General features: G+C 48.0%; 1 protein-coding gene across 8 annotated transcripts in view; it reads left to right on the top strand.

The window, feature by feature from the left end:
- B4GALT5 (beta-1,4-galactosyltransferase 5) overlaps window positions 1-11,055 on the top strand; it is an 87,524-nt gene extending 76,469 nt beyond the window's left edge. For 6 of the 8 annotated variants that reach the window (XM_022597438.2, XM_089897055.1, XM_089897054.1 and 3 more), the window contains one exon: window positions 730-4,509. In XM_022597438.2, coding sequence (XP_022453146.1) covers window positions 730-877 — 148 coding nt within the window. In that variant the 3' untranslated portion in view covers window positions 878-4,509. Of the gene's footprint in view, window positions 1-729; window positions 4,512-8,901; window positions 8,961-10,852 lie in introns of those variants that run through there. The other 2 variants (XM_089897049.1, XM_089897050.1) reach the window with 2 other exon arrangements.
- Window positions 11,056-24,328: the final 13,273 nt, after the last annotated feature.

Here is a 24,328-nt window from a genome sequence, read left to right as displayed (position 1 = left end):
ACTCACAGTCACATGACAAAAAGTTTGGCACCCTCTCTGCAAGCTCTGGTTCTGGAAGGGTGTCCCTCAGCTTCTGTTTGCGTGGTTGCAGCTGCTTTATTACCCTCTGTACGTTCAATAAAGAAATTCCTGATCGGACTGAGCGGGGCATGTGGGCGGAGTACGTCTCTGCGTCCTCAGGAGTGGCTCTTTGTGTCTTTTGTTCGTAGTGGGGAGCACTATTCTCTAGACAGTCGATCTGGCTGCTGCGTGAACTCTGTTTTCATGGGAGTAAGCAGGCACTGAATACAGACTGAACTTTCTCATCCCATGTGTTTAGCAGCTTACCTCCCACTTCCCCACTCTGTGGTTTTGGGAAAGCCGGTTAATATTGAGAGCCGTGGTTTCCTCCTCCGCAAAGGGGCAGGCACATTAAATGAAATAATGCTGTAAGTAAAACACCTCGCATGAAATAGGACGTGTTTCTAATTCTAATGATGACGTGTAGCCTGGAGGAGCTGACATTAAATGAAATAATGCTGTAAGTAAAACACCTCGCATGAAATAGGACGTGTTTCTAATTCTAATGATGACGTGTAGCCTGGAGGAGCTGAACGGCCAGTCACCCGCCATGTGGGGCAGGAACATCGTTTTGGGTTGTGCCGCCTCCTGTGGTCTGCCCTGCCCCGTCCGTGTCGTGAGGAGCTTGGACCCTTGCTCAGAGCCACCCCTCTGTTCTCTGCTTAACAGGTATGCGTTGCTGAGGAAGTCCAAAGAACGGCAAGGGCTGGACGGCCTCAACAACTTGAACTACTTTGCAAACATCACATATGACGCCTTGTATAAAAACATTACTGTCAATTTGACACCCGAGCTGGCTCAGGTGACCGAGTACTGAGACGAGGGGAGAATATATGTTTGCTTCACCCACCGCCCCCAAGAAAGCAGCCTGACGACATGTCTCGGGGCTCCGCAGAGGAAGAAAACAGAAATCCAGTGTGGATCCTTGAGGGATCACAGGGTTCAAGGAAAAAATGTGAACAGAGCACACGCACATAACGCCTTCACCGTTTGGACCCACTGGGCTTGAGGGAGTCAGCCGGGAACTGACTTGCTCTTTTCACAAGACAGACGTCTGTCCTGCTGCTCTTCTCCCTCATCTTCTGCCCTGACGTCCCATCTCCTCCACAATCTGCAGAACCGGAACTGTGATCCGCCACCATCCCGCCACGAATGGCCTTGGGAGCTTCTTGCCCTTCAGAGCAAAGAGGCAGACCCACCACAGGGCAGCTGTGTTTTAGGAAGAGCAAAGGCAACTCCACACAACCATTCTTCTACATCTCTGGTGTTCTCTTTGGTTTCATTAAAAAAAAAAAAAAAAAATTACCTGCTTTGGGTGGGGATGAGGGGGGAGTAGGGGAGGGATTGGGGAAGATAAATAGACATATAACAATCACTTCTTGAAGAAGTATAATTGTAAATAAGCCATGTAAAATGCCTTTTTTAACTTTAATTTTCTAGCTGGCTCCAATTCAAACCGAGGGTTTATAAATTAGATCCCGTATTTGTTTGGCAGATGCAGGAACTCAGCTCAAGTGGAATAACATCGTCTCCCAAATTGCTGTCACTCTGGAAGGGAGTGGTTATAGGGCATGTCACAAGAGAGCAAAACAGTCCAATCTTTATCACCGGTAGCTAACTTCTTGTGCCCCCACCCCTGTCCCCTTTTCCAAAAGTCTTGCTCCCGACTTTGGCTCTGGAGTCTCTGCCCTGCTGGGCACGTCCACTCTCATCCCAGTCTTGTGCTGAACACGAAGCTGCTGTGTTAGAACACTGCTCTCCCGCTTGAAGCAAACCCGTCAGGTGGGCCCACTGTGCACACACCCCTGGATCTCTGGACTTCCTGTCTTGTCCTTCCATCATGGTAAAGAGAGAGTGTGGGTGTTGGTTTTCCCTACTTCCGTCTCTCTCTCTCTCTTTCTCTCTCTCTCTCCTTCTTTCGCTTGCTCTTATGGAACTTGGCCACAGTTTCTGAAGTCTGTGCCTAAACTACCAACCAGCTTCAGCGATTCCTTTGAATATTTCCCATTTTGGTTTCTGGAAAGCTTTGTCGTTAACACTATTAACTAGGACATAGAATAATGAGCAACTGAATTATGAAGAATTCAGCCAGGGAGCAGGTGACACTCGTGTGCTATGGGTCAGCTGGGATCCAGGTTAGACCAAATCCAAGCTTTGGGATTAGACTAACAAAGCTGCCGGACGGCCGCAGGAGCCCAAGTGCTCCATTCACACCCCCATGTGCTTTCTGAAGTCAGATTCTCAATCACATTTGAAGTTGTGCCTTTGTGTTTTTGCCTGAGCCGAGTCCCTCACCTCATAGTCCCCTTTGGCTTCTGCAGAATTCTGAAAAATGCCAGGTTTTTCCCCTCCTTTTCCATAAAACATATTTATATATCATTATTAGGAGTACTTTCTGAAGAGTACTTCATGTTTTTTTTTTAATTGCCTTGTTTGCCTTCAACTTCCTTAATTTTCATGGTTTACATGGATGTGTGTAGAGGCTATATTTGTTTATATACACATGGGTTGGGGGTTTCTTCCATTGCATGTGTTGGTTCCATGGACGTATGATCCCCACAGGCTGTGGGAGTGATTGGCCAGGCCTTGTTTTTTTGTTGTGTTTTTGTTCCTTCGAAGAGGAGAATGCTATTTAGAAAATAAACTGCATTGCAAAGCTCTTACCAGCTCATATGAGAGAGCAGACTCCTGCCCTTGAACACGCTGGTAAGTTGTATCATAATGTTTTAAAAGAGTTTTTTTTTTGTTTTGTTTTTGAGCATTTCTTGCTTTAAAAGACCTTCACGAGGAACATGACACACAGAAGTTCTTTTGGCTTTCCTTTGACGTATGGTGCATATAGCAATAAAGATTTTTTCCCCCCTTCCTTTGAGCACCCCCAGGCCTCTGGGCTAGCCTGGCCTCTTCTCTCTCTGAGGGCTGTGAGCTGCTTTCAGTGTGACAAAATTATGATGTCATTTGGAAGAATTTGCCAGGACAGACTGATTCTTGGTCAAGAATGGCTCGTGTACACTCGGCAGCGTTGTAAAATGATATTGTTTGAAGCCTTTCATTAACACATTTACCATCAAGAACAAAATGTTGGCAAAAGGCTAACACCTGATTTGAAAAAGAAAATGCTGATTTGAGGACAAAAGGAAAAGTCTCTTTCCACTGCTCAAAGTAGGGTCATTTAAATCATCTTGCAGTCATGTGTGAGTTTGTTTTATTCATGTGAAATCTCTTGCTGTGCACTGTAAGTCATTTATCCACCAAGCTGAGTACCGTGTGGGGAAAGGTAAAAGTTGAAAACACAGCCAGGCCTGTGTGCTGTTAATAGTGTGCAATTCTCACGTTAAGAAAAAAAGAACAATAAGAACCAAACGTGACCTTGCATATATTTTGACAGCTGAAATTCTTTAAGGCTACCAACGAATGACCCCTTAAATCAGTCTTGTCTTTTGATTGCTGCATATAGGAAGAAGTTTTCCTTTCACGCTGTTTTGTTTTGGGGGGGTTATCAGCAAAACTATTCATTCTGACATTACAGGGCCTCTTGTGAGAGCCTCTCTACCACAGACATTAAGAGCTAAGCAGCAGCACACGTACTGATTGTATCCACTCACCAATGACCATTACATTGAACGTAGCTCGCTTACTTCCATCACTACGAGTTTTTTGAGCTTGCTCTTATGTTTTAAGAGGTGCCAGGGGTACATTTTTGCACTGAAATCTAAAGATGTTTTAAAAAACACTTTTCACAGAAAATAGTCCTTTGTCATTACATTATTTACTCATGTGTTTGTACATTTTTGTATGTTAATTTATGAATGATTTTTTCAGTAAAAAATACATATTCAAGAACCAAACCTTGGTGGTTGTCTGTCTTTGTCTGGGACAGTTTGACTTCTTAGAGCCTTGGCTTCCACTTTGCCGGGCTGACCTCCAGGTAGTCCTGAGAGAAATACTGCCAGCCCGAGCCCTGCAGTCAGACCACTTGAGTGAAAAACGCTGCCCATGTAGCCAAAGCATCGAACCCCACTGTGCTACCAGGCATCCGCCCACACTTGGGTTTTCGTTCAAGAACTGGCCCAGGCGATGCCCATCAAGTCAAATAAGACACCTGGGCAAGGGGTGGGGTGAGGGTCGATGGAGTTTGCCTCCAGGAGGTCCTCTGGGGCCGGTCCACAGTTTGCCGTCTGCCTGATACTGCGTGGAGTATAATTGTAGCTTCTTTTTGTTGAATGTTTACCACTCACTAATATTTATTGCGTGGAAAGTTCTGTGCCCAGGTGCTAGGGATATAATGATTAGCAAAATAATAAAGCGTCAGTGGCTTCATAAAGCTTACTATCCTTTTCTCCTCCTGCACTCCCAGATGGAGGGTATGATTTAACTACAACCACAGTAAGTGCTATAAAGGAGGTAACTCCGGACCATGAGTGCACAGTAGGGAAGGCGTCCCTGAGGTGCGGTGGGTGGGCTGAGGGGAGATGAACAGGGTACCCCGGGAGCTGCAAGAACAGAAAGCCGGTAAGGCGGGAGCAGAAAGGGCAAAGGGGCGCAGCGGGCAGTGTTAGGCTGGGGAGGTGGACGGGGCTGGACCATGCAGTGCAGGGCCCTGTGAGCCAAGGTAAAGCTTTCAGGTTTTATGTTTAGAGCAGTGGATTCAAGCGCTTCCAGTAGGTAGGGCTGTGTGTGATGTGAGTTGAGAGTAATTTGAACAGAGGCCTCTGGCTGCAGGGAGAATGGCGGATTGTAGAGAAAGAAGTAGGAGGACCAGGTAGGTGAATGCGGTCATGGTGGGGCGTGGTGTGCAGGACGGAGGAGAGGAGATGGAGGGATGCTGACGTAATACAAGACCTGGACATGGATTGCTGTTGGGATGGAGGAATCCACTAAGCTGGCTTTGCCACTTGTATGGATGGCAAGGCCATTTTCATGAGATGAGGGCACTGGATGGCATTGGACCAGGTTCACGGGGAAGGTCATGAGATCTGTCATGAGTGTGCTGAGTTCAGGGGGTTTTGAGACAACCAAGCCGAAACAGCAAACAGGCCATTCTGCGAATGCTGGCTCGGGGACTCAAAGGAATAGTCGGGACCACAGATGGATTTGTGAGTCTCTGGGGTAGGAGATTAGTGAAAATCTAGGAGTGGATGAGATTGTTTAGGGACGGAGTAGAACAGGACGCATAGAGGGAGAACAGAAGGTGGTCTTGACCCAAGACTCTAAGATCTCCATTAATAACAGTTGGGAAGAAGAGGATTAGCCAGTGGGGCAGACAGGAAGAGTGATAGGAGGAAGACAGGAGTGGATAGGACAGGAAGGTCAAGGGAGGAGACATGTTCGAGGGGGTGGTCAATAGCACTGAATGCAGCAAAGAAGTGATGCAAGATGAGGCATGAAAATTAAGGATTAGCAGCAGGGAGGACATTGGTTGAGACTAGAGCCATTCTGCTGAAGTGGAGGTGCAAGGGGAGCCACACTGGAGAAGACCAAGAAAGGAGCGGGTGGAGTAGCAGTGAGTGCAGGCGTTTCTTGAATTTCCTATAAAGGGATGAAAAAAGAAGGCTGGTACCTGGAGGAAGTGTGTGAGGCTTAGGGCAGGTTTTGATTTTGGCTTTCCAACAAGAGAAACTTCAGTGTGTTTTTGAACCCCAGGGAGATGCCCACCAGAGAAAGATAGCTGAATATACGTGAGACAAGGAATAATCCATCAGGAATGCTCCTGAACTAGTAGCAGGGGGTGAGATCAAAGCAAACACCAGGAGGAATTAGGAGCCCTTCCTATGCCATCTCTAACTGGCAAACAGCCCATGAAGACCCATGTTGCTGTTAAAAGATCCAGGATCCTTTCTAGTAAGTCACGAGAATCGGAATTTGGCCGAATTGATTTCTGGTTCTACCACTTCCTCCCCACTCAAAAATTTTTTTAATTTGGGGGAAGTCCAGGGATAAAAATAGTAGTTCCCATTTATTGAGTGCTGCTTCAGGGTCAGGTGCTGTGCTAATTAAGTGCATTGTGCACTCTTAATCCTCAGCCCTGCAAGGTAGACTCTGCCCCGTTCTCTAAAGCGGGGTTTCTCTGTCTCGCCTCTTGACACTTGGGGGCGGATAATTCTTTGTAAGGGATGGAGAGGGAGGGTTGGCATCCTCTCTGCAATGTAGGCTATTTAGCTGCACCCTTGGCCTCTACCCTTTAGATGCTGGTAGCATAGCACTCCCTCCTCCCAGTTGTAACAACCAAAAATGTCACCAGGCATTACCATGTGACCCTGGGGAGAGCAAAATCCCCAATTGGGAACCATTGCGCTAGAGGTGGGGAACGGCAGCCACCAAGCCACCACTTGCCTGAGGTGACAAAACTAGCGGATGGAGCCAGCCAGGATTTCAACACCAGGTCATTTTTACCCCAAGGTAAATGCTCTTAACCCCTAGGCTACTTGTGATGCAACTTCTTTTTCTGCATATGTGCTCTTATTAGCTTTTGTTCACAAACACAACTCACAAATATTTTTATTATAAAAGTAATACGTGAGCACATGCTTGCTGAAAAAAATGTTTCAATTCTCCCTTTAATTTTAGCAGTTTAGCTGGTGTCTGTATGTACCTATATGCCTACGTGCATGTATAGGGAGATAAAGACATGTATACTTTTTTTTTCTTTATTGGAGTATAATTGCTTTACAATGGTGTGTTAGTTTCTGCTTTATAACAAAGTGAATCAGTTATACATATACACATGTTCCCATATCTCCTCCCTCTTGTGTCTCCCTCCCACCCTCCCTATCCCACCCCTCTAGGTGGTCACAAAGCACCGAGCTGATCTCCCTGTGCTATGCGGCTGCTTCCCACTAGCTAGCTACCTTACGTTTGGCAGTGTATATATGTCCATGCCTCTCTCTCGCTTAAGACATGTATACTTTTAAAGAAACTTAAATTGTATTACTTTTGGCTTTGTATATTACTATTTCTTGGTGACCTCTTCTCTGTGAATGAAGAGCTGTCTCAGAGTTCAAATGTCACTCCCTCCGGGAAGCATTCCACGGGCACCCAGTCTACTGTGCATCAGCCCTCATGCACCTTTCTTTTGCTTCACAAGATCTCTTACCCTGAATCCTACTATATGGTTATTCGTTCTTTGTTCACTGACTGTCGGCCCCACCCAAATGTAATCCCCATGAAGGTAGAGACTGTTTTATTCCCTGCTCTATCCGCAGTGCCAAGAACCAGTCCTGGCACATTGTAGGTGCTCAATGAATATTTGTTGAATGAATGAATGAGCAAACCTATATTATTCCTGTGAATGGTCGCATGTAGTATGGATGGATGTAATTTATTTACCTATTCTACTCCTGATGGACATGGAGGCTGTTTCCAGTTTTCCACTATCACATGATATGCACCACAGTGAACACAGCTGCCCATAAATTCGGGTGCATATATGTAAGCAGGTCAACTTGAGAGAGTCCAAAAAGTGAAATTACTGGGGCGAAGAATTTGCACATTTTAAATTTTGATGGAATACACCAATTCGTCCTACAAAAAGGAAGTCTGAATTAACCCTTCTACCATCTATGAATGACCATGCCCTTTATATCTTTAATCCCCTGGAATTGATTTTGTGTATGAGATGAGGTGGGGGGGAGGGTCCAAAGTTTTATTTTTTTCTGAATGGACTGCTAATTGTCCCAATATTGTTTATCATAATATGTAATTTCCTCATTTTTTTGAAATACCATGTCTCATACATTAAATTCTTTAACAAGATTCTTTTTTTTTTTTTAGTTAATTAATTTGGTTGCACCGGGTCTTATTTGCAGCAGGCAGGCTCCTTAGTTGCGGCTCATGGGCTCCTTAGTTGCAGCTCACTGGCTCCTTAGTTGTGGCATGCAAACTTTTAGCTGCGGCATGCATGTGGGATCTAATTCCCTGACCAGGAATCGAACCCGGGCCCCCTGCATTGGGAGCTCGGAGTCTTAACCACTGCACCAGCAGAGAAGTCCCCTTTAGCAAGATTCTTGCATTCCACCAAGTTCTTTGTCTCATTCTGCTTTACATAGTTCATATTTATCCCTATAGTATATTTTCAAAAGACAAGTATCTCTCATCTTCCATATCCTCCTCGAACTTTTAAATGTAAGCTTTTCTAGAAGTGGAGTTTACATACAGAAGAATCCATAAATCATAAGTGAATAGCTCTTTGAATTGTTAGAGTGAACATATCCATATAACCTCATGATTGTTTATTATTAAAAATTTCTTGGCTATTTTTATGTATTTTCTTAATCCAGTGAAATTTAGATTCATTTTGTCAAGTTCTGTTAAAAAATCGATATAGGATTATGATTGACATGACATTGAAGTATTAATTTGGGAAGTCTTAGTATCTTTACAGTATTAATTCTAATCTCCAGAATTACCAAATCCTTTTGCTCAGAGAAAACATGAACCATTCCCTCTAGCTGTGACCAACTCATGATCCTGCAACGATGTTTTTTTTTTGTTTTTTTTTGCGGTACGTGGGCCTCTCACTGTTGTGGCCTCTCCCGTTGCGGAGCACAGGCTCCGGACGCACAGGCTCAGCGACCATGGCTCACAGGCCCAGCCGCTCTGCGGCATGTGGGATCTTCCCAGACCGGGGCACGAACCGGCGTCCCCTGCATCGGCAGGCGGACTCCCAACCACTGTGCCACCAGGGAAGCCCTGCAACTATGTTTTTATTAGTCAGTGGATTCACAACAAAAATACTATGAAAAAAGAAAAATCCCTAAATGATAGGCAAACAAATCTGATGGCATCTTTCTATTTTGTTGTATTATTTTGTATTTCATTCCATTACAATTTTTCTTTTGACAGAAATGTCTGTGATCTTGTCACCAGCTAGAAATCTTGGCTCCAAGTTACTTCTCCTGTGGGTAAGTTGGTCTTAAGAATTAGGATTTACTAATAGTAAGAATACCTTAGATTTATATACCGCGCTTCATGGTGAAGCTGCCATGATGAAGGAGGCTCCGTTGGCTGACCACCTATTATGCGTCAAGCATTGTGCTAAGTAACTCACATGTCTTTGCACTTACCCTTCACAATGACATCATATGGCAAGTATTGTGACCTCCCTTTTGCAAAAGAGAAAACAGGACCGGAGAAATGTGACTTCACTTAAGGCCCCAAGCTCCTGAATGGGATTCAGAGATGGGTGTGTCTGGCTCTTTCTACATTCATCTTATCTCATCTGATTTTTTCCATGTCAAATTGAGATGATTCATTCTTTTGTTCGTTCAGGAAATTTTTGAGCACCTACATGATACCTTAGGTCCTGCTGTATACAAGTCCTGGACTGGGTGCTGGGGATTGAGCAGTGAGAAAAACAGAGTCCATATTCTCCAATCCAGTTGGGAAGAAAGACAAACACAAACAAAACCCACTTCATAGTATCTATCAATATATCATGTTAGGGAGTGACAGGGTACAGCTAAGGTTTCAGTTCTAAATTGTTTCGCCTCCAATAAGTGTTGACAAGGATGTGGAGAAATTGCGTCCCTTGTGCACTGTTGATGGGAATGTAAAATGGTGCAAATGGTATGGAAAACAGTCTTTCTTTGAAAATTTAAAATAGAATTACCACATGACCCAGCAATTCCACTTCTGGGTATATATCCAAAAGAATTGAAAGCCTCAGAGAGATAGTTGTACTCCCATGTTCATAGCAGTGTTGTTCACAATAGCCAAAAGGTGGAAGCAACCCAAGTGTCCATCAACAGAGGAATGGATTAGTAAAATGTGGTATATATAATGGAATATTATTCAGCCTTGAAAAGAAATTCTGACACATGCTATAAAATGGATGAACCTTGAGGCTATTATGCTAAGTAAAATAAGCCACTCACAAAAAGACAAATACTCTACGATCCCATTTATATGAGCTTCCTAGAGTAGACAAAATCATAGAGACAAGAGCTAGAATGGTGGTTGCCAGGGACTGAAGGGAGGGGGAAATGAAATTTTGCTGTTCAGTGATAATAGAATTTCATTTTTGCAAGATGAAAAGTTTTGGAGGTGGTTGCACAACGGTGTGGATATACTTGACAATACTGAACTGTACATGTGAAAATGGTTAAGATGGTAATTTTTACAGTAGGTATATTTTACCACAATTAAAATTAAAAAAATAATAATCATAAAATTCTGCTTCTCAATAACCGCATCCAATAAGAACTGCCATTTTCCCCACTTTTAAGTCTTGGTAGCCCCTAACATAGTAGGTCCTCATTAAATATTTGTTGAATCAATTTGTAAATTAAAAAAAACTTTTGCCTCTGTTCTGTTTTTGGTCGTCTGTTCAGATGACAGACATAAATGTTTGTCAGACATAAAATGACAGACATAAAGACAGAATGACAGACAAAAGCACCATGCCCCCCATTGCTCTGAATCTCTGGTTAGCTCTCTCCAGCCATGGGCCAGGATCAAGGAATGGACAGTTTAATATTGTAATCGGCACATCCTTCCTGTGGTGCATCCTTTCTTCACTATCTGGCTTGCTTTTCCGTGTTTCTGTCACTCTTTGCTGTCACTTCCTTTTCCTTTGTGTTGACAGAGCTTAGCATGTTTGTCTATTCTTGTTGGGCGGTTTGATTTCCTTCTGCGGGATTGCTATTACGTGTTACATGGTGATAAACTGGCCAGTACACATTGTTAGCTTTATTTTTCCTGGACTTCTTTTTGTTCTGTGATCTTCCTTCACCATTCATATTTCTGTTAATTTTTAGCCTAATTTTTTTTTTCTTTTTTTGGGCACGCCGCTCAGCGTGTGGGATCTCACTTCCATGACCAGAGATTGAACCTGCACCCCTTGTGTTGGAAGCACAGAGTCTTAACCACTGGACCACCAGGGAAGACCCTTTAGCCTAAAAATTGACAAAGGTTGGCAAACTCTGGCCAGCCAGCCTCTGGTAAATAAAGTTTTATTGGCACACAGTCATGCCCGTTGGTTTACATATTGTCTACGGCTGCTTCAAGTTACAACGGGAAAATCGAGTGGTTGAGTTGTGACAGGGACTACGTATGGCCCCTAGAGTCTAAAATATTTACTATCTAGCCCTTTACAGGAAAAATTTTGCCAGCCTCATGGCTAATTAATTCAGTTTAAAGGATTAAACTTTGTAGGGATATCTGGCATATCTTAGGTAGGGTAGTAAGTCAAGAATTGGAGTGCATTTAAAGGTGACGCTGGAGACATTAGCTTTGGGGAAGATTTTCTCCTTTTCCTCCCTCTGCTGGGAGCACTCCATCAATTTCAGGTGTCTTCCCTAAACACCCAGTTTGGAGCAGCCGACTGTCCCAGTTCTGTGTTATTTTTCTTTATACCACATCACTAGATGAATCTGCTTGTTCATTTATGTGTTCACTGGTTTATTATCTTTCTTCCCCCTCTACATTGTAAACTTCTGGAGGGCAAGAATCTCAGGTCTCCTCGCCATCCAGGGTAGGGTGTGACAGTAGATGGTCTTAAAATATTTGTTGAATGAGAAAGAGAGAGAGAGGGAGAGAGAGAGAGAGAGAGAGAGATGCCTACCCAGCTACCCAGGCTTCTTGGCTTTTCAATTTGTCCTTCTTACAAAAATCTGAACCACTGCTAAGGAAATGGAGCCCCCGAGACATGAAATGACTTCCCCAGGCTGTGGAGTTCTAGCTATGGAGCTAGTTGTAGAAGTGGAATCCAGCTATAGAGCATCTTTCCCAGTCCCTCTTCTTTCTAGAATTAAGAGCAGAAGATTTTACATCTCCCTCTCCCCTATTCCTTCCCCCCGCAAAGCAGGGACCTCTTTCCCATTTGGCTACTTCACCAAGCCACCCACCATTGTCCCGGAGATTAATCACACAGTGCCTGTCAGTGCCACATGCAGTAGTAGTGGGCAGCTGAGGGGGGCAGGGCAAGGTGGTAGGGAGGGAGAGAAGGTCGCAGAGCTGTGCTTTCTTGAGCTGCACAGCTCCTAACCTCCCAAGGAAGTTTTCTGCCAGAATGGGGAGCAGAATTCATTTCACAAGTGGCATAAATTACCCTTAACAAGTTTCCCTTGAAGCTAATTCACAGGTGATGGTAAATATGAATCGTTAATCAGCCATCATGATCGTTAAAGGAACAGCTCACCCCCCACTGTAGCGTGGGGTCCTGGGGCCAGGTTAGGAGGGAGCGTTGGCATCTGTCACGTCAGGCCTGGGGTGTTATCATGGTCAGTGGTAGTGTCAAGGGCTGGCATCAAGGGCTGTGGGAAGTGCCTTTGTCTCTTCCCCGTAATTTCAATGCCTCCAAAGCCACTCCAGATACACACTCACCATAAGACCAGTTTGCTAAGCCACAGTGGCTTCGCATAGCTGCTTCTCCTCCATCCCAGCTCTGCTCCCATCCCACCTGCAAATCAAGAGATTTGAAAGGGTCTGAGAGGTGTGCAAAGACCAGAAGAACACCAGCAAGACCGTAAGTCCCAACAACCTTCACTGCCAGGGCTGTGGGTCTTCATGGTTTTGGTCAAAATCACATGAGAGTGTGTTTACTAATCTGATGCTGCACAGCTCTTAGAATTGGAGGATCTGATAATTATCATCCAAATCATCCCTTCCTGGGGCTTCCCTGGTGGCGCAGTGGTTAAGAATCTGCCTGCCAGTGCAGGGGACGCAGGTTCGAGCCCTGGTCAGGAAGATCCCTCATACTGTGGGCCAACTAAGCCCGTGTGCCGCAACTACTGAGCCCGCATGCCACAACTACTGAAGCCTGCACGCCTAGAGCCCGTGCTCTGCAACAAGAGAAGCCACTACAATGAGAAGCCCATGCACCACAACAGAGTAGCCCCCGCTCACCACAACTAGAGAAAGCCCACGCATAGCAACGAAGACCCAAAACAACCAAAAATAAATAATTTAGGGGAAAAAAAAGAAAAAAAACCAAATCATCCCTTCCTGAGAGACACTGCCGGGCTGATTGCTGGTAGTTTTCAAAATTTCCCTGTTACCACAAAGCCCCACCTCTACATACTTTTGAAACCCTGACCAGGAGCAGTGACCTGAAACAGTGAAACTACTCCCATATTCTAAATTTGGAAAGTGCCGCTCTCTGAGTCTGAAGCTTCCTGCATCTGAGCCTTCTCCCTTGCTGGCTCCCCAAGTCATAGTGAGGCCGCTTTCTCTCACTCACTCACTAATTCTTGTATTTATTCATCAAACGTCTCTGATGCTGCTGACAAAGGGCTAAATGCCAATAGACCAAGATGAAGACCGCCAAGACCCCACTCTCAGATGGCTCTTGGCAGGGTGTGGGGAGACGGACACCTAACCGATCCACTTCCTAACAGGCCACTATGAATGATTTATCTTCTGGGGGTGCAGTGAGTACCCAATGTGGGACCAGTTCAGAAAGCTTTGAATATCACAAAGAAGAGTTTGCTGTCTACTCTGTAGACAGTGGGGAGCCAAGGAAGGTTCTTGAGTGGGAGAGTGGCAAGATTAAATGTGTAGTTTAGGTTCATTTTTCTGGTTGCGTATGAATTCATCCATCCATCCAACAGATGTTTACTGAGCATCTACTCTGTGCTACACACTGTGCTGGGTACCTGGCTTCTGTCTATAGCAGCGAACAAGACAGATATAAATCCCTGCCTTCGTGGAACCAACTTTCTGGGGAGGAAGGGTGGATGGACAATAAACAAGTAAACAAATAAATGACTGAGTTCCAGATGTGCTTAGAACTGTGAAGGAAATAAACAGGGAGATGGGGTCGAGAATGACCAGGACACAGGGTGGGGCTCCTTCAATTGGATGGTCGGGGAAGAGACCCCTGGGAAGGTGACAGTTCAGCTGGGGTTTAAAAGAAGGGCAGTTATGACAAGAACAGGGGAATGCGAAAGAGGAAGTGCAAACGTCCTGAGGCAGGAGAGAACTTGGCTTGTTGGAAGAAGTAGAAGGAAGCCAGAGCAGCTGAAGGGGAGAGGAGGAGGCAAAGACGGGGCCTTGCGGGCCGTGGTGAGAACTCTGGTGATTGCGGAAGGGCAGCTAGGAGCCACTGGAAGGTTTCAGCAGGTGAGTGACATGTTTGGATTTACGTTTCCAAAAGTTCCCTCTTGGGAGCTCCCTGGCTGTCCAGTGGTTAGGACCTGGCGCTTTCACTGCCGAGGGCCCAGGTCGGGGAGCTAAGATCCCACAAGCCGCACGACGTGGCCAAAACAATTTAAAAAATAAAGTTCCCTCTGGCTGCTGTAGGGAGCTCTGTGGCAGCGGAGAAACGAGCAAGGAGGTTGTAGGTGAGGATGGCGGTGGCTTGGAGCGAGGTGGTGGCAGCGGAAGTGGACGATTCAGGACACATTTTGGAGGTAGCGGTGAGGGGCACAGGGGAATCAAGAGTGATGCCTGGGGGGTGGGGTGGGAGGGAGGTCCAAGAGGGAGGGGATATGTGTATACATATGGCTGATTCAGTTCGTTGTACAACAGGAACTAACACAGCATTGTAAAGCAACTCTACCCCAATTAAAAACAAAAAAATAGTGATGCCTTTGGAGCCTGAGCCACTGGGTGGTGTCACCAGGAGCAGAGACTGGAGGTTTGGGGTGGGGATGGGGGAGGAATAAGTGTTTGGAGAAACGCAAGATGTCTTCTTAGGATGTTTCAAGTCGGCAATTCGATATATTCCAGTCCAGAGCCCAGGAGAGATCAGGATGCTGATAGGAATGTGAGATTCATCACGCATGTTTATTTCAGGCAGCAGAATGGGTGAGGTCACCAAGGGAGGGAGGGGAGCGCTGCCGGCAGGGGTCCAAACACAGGGCTCCGGGAGGACATTGCTGAGAAATGATGTTGCTGAGAAATGATATTGCTGAGCACGGATGCCACAATTGGACTTGGCAACAAGGATTGTGACATTGAGAGCCATTTGGTGGCACAGAGGGTGGAAGCCTGGTTGGGGGACACCGAGGAGGGGGTAGGGTGTGGAAGTGGGCCAGGGAGTGTGGACTCTCACCAGGTATGGGGGGGAATGGAGGGAGGGGTGCTCGTGGTAAGGTGATGGGGTCAAGGGAAGGCATTTTATGTTTTTTAACATGAGGTCCTGGGAGTGGGGAAAACTGAGGCTGCACAAAAGAGGCAATTGTTGGAAGACTATCCTGAGTGGGCAGGAAGAAAGGGCACTGTACCCCCTGTTCCCTGGCTGTGTCTGCTCTCCCCCCTGTGTGACCCTGGGCAAGTTACAGGCAACTTCTGGGCCTCCCACCCCAAAATGGGGCACACAGGCCCCAGATGACTCCTATGTTGAGATGGGCTCCTCCTGGGTGGGTTGGGTCCCACGGACAGAGTGGCCTCCAGCATGATGGCCAACAACCCCAGGGAGGCCACCAGGCTCCAGGACCACCTTGCTGCACTGACCAACCCTGCCCTGCTCCAAGGTCCACAGCCAGGCCTGGCTGGCCCCTGGAGGCTCAGTCCAGAGTGCTGTACTTTGTGGGGAAGAAAATGAAAGCTTAAGAGTCTGAGGGGCTACCAGGCCCAGTCAAAGGGGCTGTGGAAGGAGAAAGGCCTGGATTTGATGCTGGCTGTCCCCCTTCCTGGCTCTGGGACTTTGAGAGAAAACTTTTCCTCTTTGGGTTTTAATTTTCTCATCAGTAAAATGGGTATCATCATCATCGTTGGTTGTTATGAGAATTAAATGAGATGATAGCACTAGAATCCTTCCTTCCTCCCTCCATCCCTTCTTTCGTCCCTTCCCTCCTTCTCTCCTTCCTTTCTTCCCTCACTCCCTCCCCTTCTCTCTTCCTTCCCTCTTTCTCTTATAGAAGCCAAGTTCTGCCACAGGAGTCTCCCTCTTCTTGGGTCATGTTATCTGTGTGGGACCTGGGCTCCTGAGCTTCTGATGAGGTAGGCTTGTCCTCTGCTCCATCCACAGGAGTCTGGCCTAGTGGGGCCCACAGGGGCTTCCCACTGCCTGCATTTATCTGTCCTGCCCTCTGCCCTCAGGCCTGGGCCCGGTATCAGCAATGGGCCAGGACTCCACACAGGACAACACGCGCGCTGAGGGCTGAGGTAGTGTAGCCGGAACTGCCGGGGAATCAAAAGGGCATGGAAGCACTTCACAGCCACTGGGGCAGGCCACCAAGGAGTGACCCTGCGAGGGACACCTCCCCGGGGCAGCTCTTGGCTGCTAGAAATTAGCTCTGGGCCCAACCTGGTGACTCAGGAGACCTGTGTTGGGTCCAGTAGGTGTCTTTCAATCCGCCTCCAGCCCTGCAGGCCCCAGAGACAGACGGGGTGGGGAGTGGGGGCGGGGGCGTTGAGCCCTGGCTCTGCCTCTTATTGGCCATATGACCTAAGGTAAATCATGCAAACTCTGGAGCCTCGGTCTCCTCATCTGTAAAATGGGGATGATGATAATGGTGAAGCCCTTTGACTAGGAGGATATAAAAGGTGAAGGAGACCAAGCCAGTTCCCTGCTCACAGCCCTCCAGGGCGCCCGCTGCATACGGAGGGAAGTCCTGTCTCCTCGCGCCACAGGCCCTGCAGGCCCTCCTGTCCCTTCATTTTCCCTCCTCAGCCATTAGGGCCTCCTCGCCGCAACTCCCTCTCACTGAGCTCATTCCCACCTCAGGACATTTGCACTTGCTGGTCCCCCGGCCTGGCATGCCCTTCCCTCAGCTGCTCCCATGGCTGTTCCTTCAACTATCCCCTCAGAGCCACCTCTTCAGAGAGGCCAGCCTGACCCTCACCTCATCACTCTGTCTCACTCCTGTTTCATCCACTCCAGAGCACATCACGTCAGACGCACATTTGTTTACCTGTTCCTGGTGTGTCACCGAAATGTGAGCTCCACAAACGCAGTGACTAGACCTGTTTAGTTCTTGGCTCTTCCTAAAACCCAATAGTAGATGCCCTACATGTGTTAGCTACTATAATCTTTTCTAGAGCTATATCTAAGTCCCTCGAGGTATGTAGTGCTGTGTGGGTGGGGAAAGGCAGAATAAGGGCAGCTGTCAAGTGGCTGGGTTCCATGCGCTCATTATTTCGTTTATTCATTCAAAACCATTTCCCTGGGCACCCACTGTGTGGCAGGCTCCAAGCTGGGTGCAGGGGCTGAAGCTCTGAAGCGGAGGATCCTAACTATGTCAAGTCTCATGCAAAGAGCAGTTGGGCCCTCAATTCCCAAACCTTCCATGGCTCCCTAGTGCCCCAGGCCAAGTCCACACCCCTTATCTCCACATGTCCGCTCTCCTTTCTTTGGGTGCAGCCAGCTTTTCTAGTAGGACCTGAAGCACCCATGGCCACTGTGTAGTTTTCCAGCCTCAGGTTCTCTTCTCTTGCTGCTCCCCGGCCTGAGATATGCCTTCTCACCCTGATCCGCGGCCAAGCTCGTCAATGTGTTCACACAATACACGGGTGTTGCCTCCTCTGCCCCACGGCCCTTCCAGGTCCTGCTCGCTTCCCCGTTCCCCTCCCAGCTCCTTGGAGCCTTGATGCCTACTCAGTTATGGGTCATCAAAGCGGACCCTCAGCCTGTCAGCCATTCTTTGTATGAACCTTCTCCCATCAGGACCTTACACCCACCCCATGGCCTAGTGGGGATGATCTTACCCCTGTTTCACAGAAGAAGGCACCAAGGCACAGAGAGGTTTCGTAACTTGGCCGAGGACACACAGCTAGTACGGGGGACTTGAACCCAGCAGGCTGACCCAGATGCATCATTCTTCTGCCATATCAGCCATTTAGCCGGGCCTTTCCAGAAACCGTTCCTGTTGTCAGCTTGTAGGGAACATGCCCTTACACTTCCCACCTGCCCTCCTGAGGCTGCCCTCTGAAGCCCTGGACCCCACATCTATAACCACAGGCCCCCATGCTGGGGTCTTTTTAGCCATCGTCCTGTGTCTGGCTCTCATTATCCCTTAACCGAGGCAAGGAGCAGGGAGATCACACCTGCCCCAGGCTGGAAAGCAGGAGATCTGGGTCAAACCCGGGCTCTCTGAACCGGAAACCCATGCCACGCTCCCCTGCTGGTCTTCATACTTAGTACCACCATAGCCAACCGCCACGGCCAGCCACCTGCTATCAAGCTCCTACCGCATAACACCTGGTTCCCACGTGGCCTCACACTGTCCTCTTTTTCACTCCATTTTAGAGGTGAGGGAACTGAAGCCCAGAGAGTGGGATGATGTGGCCAAGGTCGCTCAGCTGGCGAGGGGTGGGGGGCTGGACTTAGAATGGGGCCGTGGGAGCTCAAAGCCTTTACACAGCTGCCCAGTGTGTCCAAGTGACCAGGCTGCCCGTGTTTCTCTCCCCGACCCAGGGAAACTTGAGTCTCCTGGGAAGCTCCAGACTTTCAATTGTTTCCAGCCAGAGCTTCCTGGGAGCTGACAAGAGGGAGCCAACCACTTGGGCTGCCCTGTGTCCTTCCCATCTGGCCGTGAATTAGCCTTTGTGTGACCAGGTGTAGCCCAGTCCCTGTCCACACCATCAGGCTTCCTGATGACTCAAGTGCTCTCAGCTGTGCGTGGCCTGGGAGCTCACCACCCAGTGAGCAGACAGGCCTGCTCCAAGGCAGGCTCTAGGGGTTCATCAGCCCCTGGGCCTTTGCACTTGCTATTCCTTCTGTCAGTAGAGACCTTTCCTCAGTTTCTCCCGCAACCAGTCCCTTCTCATCCTTCAAGTCACAACTCAAATGTCAGCACTTCAAAGAGGCCCTTCCTGACCATCTGGCTCACCAGAACTTGAGCTCTAAGAGGGCAGGGGTTTGTCTGTTGTGTGGGGGAGATCCACAGTAAAGGAATTAACATTTTAACAGTATCCTTTCTGCTAGTGATAATGCGCTGTAAAAATATTCAGGTAATTGGGTAGAGAGTGTCTGGGACAGGGGGCCTTTGAGGTGGTGATATATATATATATTTTTAAGTCTTTACTGAATTTGTTACAATATTGCTTCTATTTTATGTTTTGGTTTTTTGGCTGCCAGCCATGTGGGATCTTAGCTCCCTGACCAGGGATCGAACCCGCACTCCCTGCATTGGAAGGCAAAGTCCCAACCACTGGACCACCAGGGAAGTCCCTGACGTGGTGATATCTGATCAGAGACCTGGATGAAATGGAGGAGCCATGACAATATCTTGGGGGAAGAGAGTTCCAGACAGAGGGAACAGCAAGTGCAAAGGTCCTGCAGCAGGAATATGCAGATGAGTGGGAGGAGCTTCGGGGAGGCCAATGTATCTGGCACAGACAGAGTGGTTGAGAGAAGAGCAGGGGTAGATTTTTCCCTCTAGGAGATGACCTGGCAATGTCTGAAGACAATTTTGGTGCATTTGCTGGTCCCCCGGGGCATCGGGGTGTGCCGCTGACATCGAGTGATCGGAGGCCAAAGATGCTGCAGTGCACAGGACAGCTGTCACCACAGAATGAGCCTGTCCAAACCTGGCTGGTTGAGAGATGCTGGCCTGGGATGCTGTGTCCCCGGGTAAGCAGCCTCAGGCCTGCCTACTGTGCGCTGGTGCCACCTGGTGGCCTCGTGAGACACTGCAACAGCTCCCGGAGGAACCAAGACTTCAGAAATGATCCCTCCAGCGTTCCTGTAATAATAATGCCAATAGTATCGAGCAAGCGCTTGCCCATGGCTCACGGTGTGCCAGGTCAATGCAAGATGTTTTATCCAGATGAGCCCAAACTTCACATCCACACTAACAGGCAACTTGAACGGACGCATCTGAAACTGAACTCTTCCCCCAAACACTCAGGGAGTCAGTTGTCTCTGACTTCTCTCTGTCTGTCACCCCCATGTCCCTCTCCTGCTCAGAACCTTCCATGGTTCCCACTTCTCCTTCACAAAGAAATCCAAAGTCCCTAAATGGCCCCAAAGGCCCCTGCCCTTCTGTTTAAAATCAAAAGACACTCCAGCCTGCTTTCCCTCCCTTCTCACTCCATTTTTTATATACAGCAAGAATCACCAAGTGATATACATTTATTTTGCCCATCTCCTCTATGTGAACAGCTCCCTGGGGGCAGAGGCTGTCTGTTTGGTCACTGTTCTCTCTCCAGCATCCAGCTTCGTGCCTGGTACCCAGTAGGTGTGCAACAAATATTTGTAGAATGAATGAATGGATGAATCTGCACAGCCCTTCCCACCTTGCACTAGAACTTTGTGGGGTTTAGTCTCACTTCCATAACCAAGGTTGTGTGACCTTGGACGGGCTCCTTAACCTCTCTGGACCTCAGTTTCCTAACAAGAGTAAAAACAGTACCCTCCTCATTGCATTCTGAGAGCATTAAATGTGTTCCTCCACCAGTGTTTAGAACAGTGTGTGGTGCCCAGTGGGTGCTTAATAGGGGCAGTCCTGTACTTCAGTCGCCATTCCCGGCCTCCTTCATCCTCCCCTCTCCACCCCTTCAGCCCCTGAAGGGAAGGACTTGAATTTCAGTCTCCTTCTTTGTCCTTTGCACACAGTAGTTGCTCCTTAAATGCTGGTGTTGAAGGAAGGACATAGATGATTGAGTGCCTCCTGTTTGCCATGCACTGTGAGGCTCTCCTACCCCATTTTATGGGTGAAGAAACTGAGGCTCCCACAGGTGCAGAAGCAGGACCTGTCCCTCGAAGCTGGCAATGTGCCCTCCTCCCGTCCAGCTCTGAGGGTGAGGGTCAGGGACCTTTGGGAGCAGAGGGAAGGAGTGTCATTCTGCAGAGTGACCAGCAGGGGGCAGCAGAGATCTGGGCCTCCTCTGAGGCTCCTGGGAACTGGGTCTTCGTGGCTCTGAGAGTGAGCACCTCCTTACATTTCGCACCCTAGGCACCTCGCTTGCTTCACCCTAGTCCCAGCCCTGGTCTGAGAGGTCCTGTCCTACCAAGGAGATGTCTTTCTCCTCCCCTGCATCGAGCGCTGTGCTCAGGGCTTCCCACATATGTTAACAGCCCTTGGGACAGCCCGAATGAGGTGGGCACTGTTATTGCCACATTATTCAGAGGCGGTAACTGAGGCTGGACAGCTGAGGTCGCTAGCAGAGGCGATGCTGTTCCGCAATGCGTCTTCAGTGTATGGAGGCAGATCGCGCACCTTGGGATCATAAGCTATGATTGTACTCATTAGACATTTGCGTGGTCTCCTTTGGGGAGGGAGTGAGTGTATCCACACAGTGAAAAAAGGGAGGCAGACATTGTGCCAAGAGCATAATTATTTGTTTAAGATATCCATGGACCCTCCATATCAGAGAATCAGAAACTATGGGAAGACTGGGGAGCTGGGATGGCCCAGAGAGGGGAAGCCTCAGGGGATGCTTCAGGGGAGGGCAGGAAGCCTACCTGATTTTTCCGGAGGAGCAATAGTTACCCATCTGGAAGCAGGAGGATATTTCAGACGGAAGCAGCAGTGTATACAAAGGCCCCGGGGTGGCTCAAGAAACCTCAGTAGCCAAGTCTGGCTAAAATAACATCAAAAAGATGGGGCGGGGTAGGGGGGTACTTCCCTGGTGGCGCAGTGGTTAAGAATCCGCCTGCCAATGTAGGGGACCCGGGTTTGAGCCCTGGTCGGGGAAGATCCCACATGCTACGGAGCAACTAAGCCCATGCACCACAACTACTGAGCCCACGTGCCACAACTACTGAAGCCCGTATGCCTAGAACCTGTGCTCCGCAACAAGAGAAGCCACTACAATGAGAAGCCCGCACATCGCAACGAAGAGTAGCTCCCGCTCGCCGCAACTAGAGAAAAGCCCCCGGGCAGCAACGAAGACCCAATGCAACCAAAAATTTAAAAAATAAATAAATAATTTTTAAAAAGATCGGCAGGGAGTCAGGATGAGGTAGATGTTGGGGCTTAATTCACTGTGACTGAGAGGCAGGGACAGACACAGGACACGCAGTGTGCCATGGGGTCTCAGAAGGCTACCCTCCACCTCCTGCGGGAACCTCAAAGGACTATCAATGTCCCCCTCTTACAGATGGGGAAGCTGAGGCTCAGAGAGGCAGGGCAGCTTGCTCAGCCAGCCAGTAAGCCGAGGGCTGGGATTTGAACCTGCTTTTTCAGGAAACATCATGAACTCAGGAGCAACGTTCAATGAATTTTGGCTGAATGAATAGAATGGGTCCTTCGTGTGCCTGCTGAGTGTTTTCCCAGCAATGTCTTATTGAATCCTCAGAAATAACTGTGATACTAATGCGAACCTACTGTATAGCACAGGGAACTCTACTCAATGCTCTGTGGTGACCTAAATGGGAAGGTTTTACATATTCACTTTGCTGTACAGCAGAAATTAACACAACATTATAAAGCAACTGTGCTCCAATAAAAATTACTAAAATAAACTAAAAGTTTCCTCAAAAAAAAAAAAGAAAGAAAGAACTGTGATGGAAGTGCTATTATTTTCCTTTCTTTTACAGATTAAAAACCCCAGAGCTCAGAGAGGGCAAGTGATTTTCCCGAGATCACACAGCCCACAAGCGTCAGAACCAGGATTCAAGTCCAGGCCCTCAGGCTCTGGAGTCTGCCCTCTTAACCGTGGCACCAGAGTCTCCCAAATTCTGGTCGGCTCTGAGTTTTGTGTTATATGTGCTCCCTGCCTTCCTTAATCTATATTTTAAAGGGACTGCCCACCCACCTTTCTTCTAAACTAAACCTGTTTCTGTACAAAGGAAACTATATATCATTAGCAGAAATGGAAAACCTGTGTAATGAATTGAAGATAATGATGAAAATAAACACAATAAGAGCTAAACAACACCATTGCATCCTTCCAGATGCTTCCTCACCCAGTCTAGAAACAGAGCCTGCTGGAACTTTGTTAGAAGGGATGAGAGGGTTAGCTAGATGATAAGGAGCTGTTAGCAGCAAGAAGCATTTTCCTTGAGGTGCTCAGAGCAAGAGAATCCCTGTGGGGAAAACCGCCTTCCTCTCTGGGACCTGATGTCCCATGTGACCTAGAACAGCCCACAGCTCGATCCCAGCCCAAACCCTTCTCCTCTGGTCATCCAGGCCCTCCCAGGCCCTGCATGCAGAGTCTGTGCCCAGGGTGAGATGGGGGATCCTGGGAACAGAGCCTGACTGCCCCTCTCACCTTCTGCTCCTCCCTGGCAGAGCCCCTCAAGGAGGGTATACAGCTGGCACTCAGCCAGGCCTCCAGAGCCTGGCCTACAATAACTCAACGTTCGGTGTGTGATCTCGTTTTGTTGTTTTTAATAGAAAAATGTTCCCTGCACCACCAACTCTTTCCTGGGCGGGGTTTGGAATCCATTTCCAGATGGGAAATAATTTTAGGGAAGAGGGACTGCTAAAATTATGGGCCATTCTGCTGCCAGCTCCCCTGGGACGAGCCAGCCTCGGTCCTGGAACTTTCCTGAGGTGGGGAAGCTTGGTCTGAGTTGGGGAGAGAAACCAAGATGGATTGTTGAGACTGGATGTCTCGCCTGGCTGAGCTGCGGTCAGGTTACATGGGCACCCGAACCTTCTCGGCTCCTGCATTCAGGGGCTGCCCCCTGGTGCCAGGCTCCTCTCCCATCCTCATTCCTCACAAATATCCCTGATCAGGCATCTGAATCTTTCTGCCATTTTGCAGGAAACGCCAAGGCTAGAGTGTGCTGTGTTACAATCAGCCCCAGGGCAATCAACAGGTTAGACAACCCAGGTTTTGCAACAGGTGAACTGTAAGGAAAAGAAACAAATGGTAGGGGGAACAGAAATTAAAAGACTGAGAACATATCAATTTGCGGGGGGTGGGGGGGGAGTGGCCATGCTGCATGCGGTTTGTAGAATCTTAGTTCCCCGGCCAGGGATTGAACCCAGGCCCTCAGCAGTGAAAGTGTGGAGTCCTAACAACTGGACTGCCAGGGAATTCTCAGTCAATTTTTTTTTTTTTTAATGGGCAAGAAAAAATATAGCCTAGGGATACAAACAGAAGTGATAAAACTATAAAGAAACACAAGAGTTAACTCTAAAAGTCAGGGTCGTGGTTCCTTTTGGAAGGAGGGTGGGGCTGTCCCGGAGTAGGACAGGGCTACTGCAGGGGCTTCTGGGGTAACTGGCCAAGTTCTGTTTCTTCACCTGGAGGTGGCCACAAGGAAGTTTAGTTGCCTTATCATAAATCATTAAGGTATATGTCTGTACTGTGTGGCTTTCTGTATTTGTGTTTTATTAAAAAAATAAAACAAAACAAAACAAAAAAAACCATGGACATGTCCCCATGCAGATGAAGGAAGGGAGGTTTGGTGGAGTGAAGTGGCTTTCCCATGGGTGAGTAGAGAGCTGTGATTTGAGCCCAGCCTATAACCCGAAGCTTGTTTATTCAC

Source organism: Delphinapterus leucas, chromosome 15 (assembly GCF_059928025.1).
Source record: "Delphinapterus leucas isolate spDelLeu-1000000601 "Yukka" chromosome 15, BTC_Dleu_Yukka2, whole genome shotgun sequence".
Classification (NCBI taxonomy): Eukaryota; Metazoa; Chordata; class Mammalia; order Artiodactyla; family Monodontidae; genus Delphinapterus; species Delphinapterus leucas.
This window is presented reverse-complemented; position numbering and strand designations above follow the sequence as displayed.